The sequence below is a fragment of the Babylonia areolata genome, chromosome 18, assembly GCF_041734735.1.
Source record: "Babylonia areolata isolate BAREFJ2019XMU chromosome 18, ASM4173473v1, whole genome shotgun sequence".
Taxonomy (NCBI): Eukaryota; Metazoa; Mollusca; class Gastropoda; order Neogastropoda; family Buccinidae; genus Babylonia; species Babylonia areolata.
In genome coordinates, this window is record NC_134893.1 from 3535717 (window position 1) to 3538216 (window position 2500).

Consider the following 2500-nt stretch of genomic DNA (forward strand, 5'->3'; position numbering starts at 1 on the left):
TACATAAAAAGGTCCCAAGTCTATGGACTTTGCGTTGAGTTGGGAATGAACATCCTGAACGCTAAGCAAACTAATTAAGGTAGGCTATGTGTCTAACCCATCTTCAGGTTTACCTGGAGACCTGCGGAACATCATAGCCTGCAGAGATCTGGTCCTGGCTGGTAGGGGCCGCCACAGACAGCAGCAGTGACGCCACCTTCCGGCTCTCAGCTTCTGCTTGGAAAGTCTGGCGCAGCTCCTGTTGTGGACAGAAAGGAAGCTTGTCGTCCTTTTTGGCGCTACACAAAATGTATAGGTGTGTGTGTTGTGTGTGCTACCCGAACATTTGCGTGCGCGCGCATGCACACACACACAGCACACACACACACACACACACACACACACACAAGCATAATTATATTCACACACATGCAAGCATATACACACATACATACATACATACATACACAGAACAACTGTTTATCAGATTCCTCCAGGTCTGTTGGTTGTGTTTCATAAAAAGCCTGGGTCTCTGCCAAATGGTGTTCCTGTTTATTCTGCGATATCGTCAGTCCATCGTGTTTTTCGGTCTCCCCCCTACTCCGTCTCCCTCCCTCAACAGTTCATTGGGAGGACTGTTTTGGCAAGGCCATTGGATCTTGTTACGTGGCCACACCAGCGTAATTTCCTTTTCTTAAATGATGTCAGCAGATTTTCACACGGTCCAATGTGCTGCTGATGTAAAGGCCAGGATCAGCAAGGCGCGTCATGCTTTTGTCACCCTCAGACCAGTGTGGAGGAACGAAAACCTCAGTCTGCACGCCAAGCTAAGGCTGTTCAACACCAACGTACAGTTAGGAGACCTGGAGATGCACAAAGTGCCTGGACAGCAAGTTGCAAGTCTTCATCAACACCTGTCTTCGCCAGATCCTGCACATCAGATGGCCGGAGCGAATCTCCAACGAGGAACTCGTGCGCCGGACGAAGCAAGACCAAATCACCAAGAGTATCCAGATGAGGAAGTGGTGTTGGGTTGGACACACCCTGCGTAGAGGACAGGCCCACATTCCTTGCCACGATTTGGACTGGAACCCACAGGGGAAGCGGAAGAGGGGACGACCAGTCACCACCTGGAGAAGAACTCTACAGGCAGAACTCAAGTCCACCAACATGACCTGGGGGTGAAGCCAAGAGAACAGCCCAAGACAGAGCGAGATGGAGATCTGCAGTGCGGGCCCTGTGTTCCGACCGGAACGAAGAGGATTAAGTCAAGTAAGTCAAGTCAATGTGTTTCTTGGTGGTTTGGCACACTTGTTCATTTGTAACTGGATCTGTGTATCTCTGTGTAGTCAGTCACTTTGTGCAACTCTGCAAGGAAAGGACGGGGTGTTTGTGCTTAAGAATATATATACATCATAATAATAATAATAAAGATATTCTATTTCTTACCTTGAGGAACAAAACAAACTTGGCTTTGGTGTCCGGAGGACTACCTGGGTACTCCCAGTCAATGTCAAGGCCGTCAAAGCCCCATTCACGAAGGTGGCGGACTGCGTTCTGTGCAAAATGTTTTCTACTGGATTCCGAGCTAACGATCTGCACAAAGGGAGGAATGCTGATCTCTCCATGGTGTTTCCTTTTTTTCGAAAGTCTAGCCTCCCGTCCCTCCATCCGGACCCTTGCCACACTCGCACCATCCCCATCCCCCACCCTTCATCCTAGTCCTCTCTCTCTCTCTCTCTCTCTCTCTCTCTCTCTCTCTCTCAATCGCTCGCTCGCCAAAGTGTCCCTTATCTATTATTAGTTTATTTTGCTTCCAATATGTTTTTCCCTTCTGTTCCATTTTATCTGTTTTTGCACCATTTTTGTTCTGATTTGTACCTGCTATGTCACTAGAGCTTTACAGATAATGACATTAAACATTTCAGTGTTCAGTTTTTCAGTGTGTGTTCAGTGTTCTCTCTCTCTCTCTCTCTCTCTCTCTCTCTCTCTCTCTCTCTCTCTCTCTCTCTCTCTCTCTCTCTCTTAGAACAACGGCAGATGTGTAAGTCGGTCAAAGTGCTAATATCTTCACCGTTGGAAAATAAAGATTCATTCATTCATTCATTCATTCATTCTCTCTCTCTTCCCGATGCCCCAAACTCCCCGCAAATTTAAACCGGCAGTGGTGTATAGAGTGTCTCGTGGTTAGATTATTCATTTACGGGAACGGGGTTTGAAATTAATTCAAAAAGAGAAAACGAAAGGCAGGGGTCTTAAATTTTAAGAAAAGAGAGAGCCGCAAGGTCGGTCCCACAAAAAGGGGATGAATTCTTATCTGTTGAATTCTCAGCATTGCATTATAAAGTCCTTCAGATTTGACCATCATTATGCGTAGATACGCCTACGGTATCCTTCTTGCATTCAGGTATATGCGGGGTATGATTAGGGAAATGTTTCTGCACAGGGCTGGGAGAGGGGAAGAAGGAATTCGACTTTGATAGGAAAACAAAATTGGGTGCAATGTAAAGATGCCCAATGC

The 2500-nt window shown here is 46.7% G+C and overlaps 1 protein-coding gene across 1 annotated transcript in view; it reads right to left on the reverse strand.

The window, feature by feature from the left end:
* LOC143293137 (chitotriosidase-1-like) overlaps nucleotides 1-2500 on the reverse strand; it is an 18148-nt gene that overhangs the window by 11595 nt on the left and 4053 nt on the right. Inside the window, exons 4-5 of the mRNA XM_076604052.1 lie at nucleotides 1429-1575; nucleotides 114-238 (exon numbers count right to left, since the gene is read on the reverse strand). Coding sequence (XP_076460167.1) covers nucleotides 114-238; nucleotides 1429-1575 — 272 coding nt within the window. The remainder of the gene's footprint in view (nucleotides 1-113; nucleotides 239-1428; nucleotides 1576-2500) is intronic.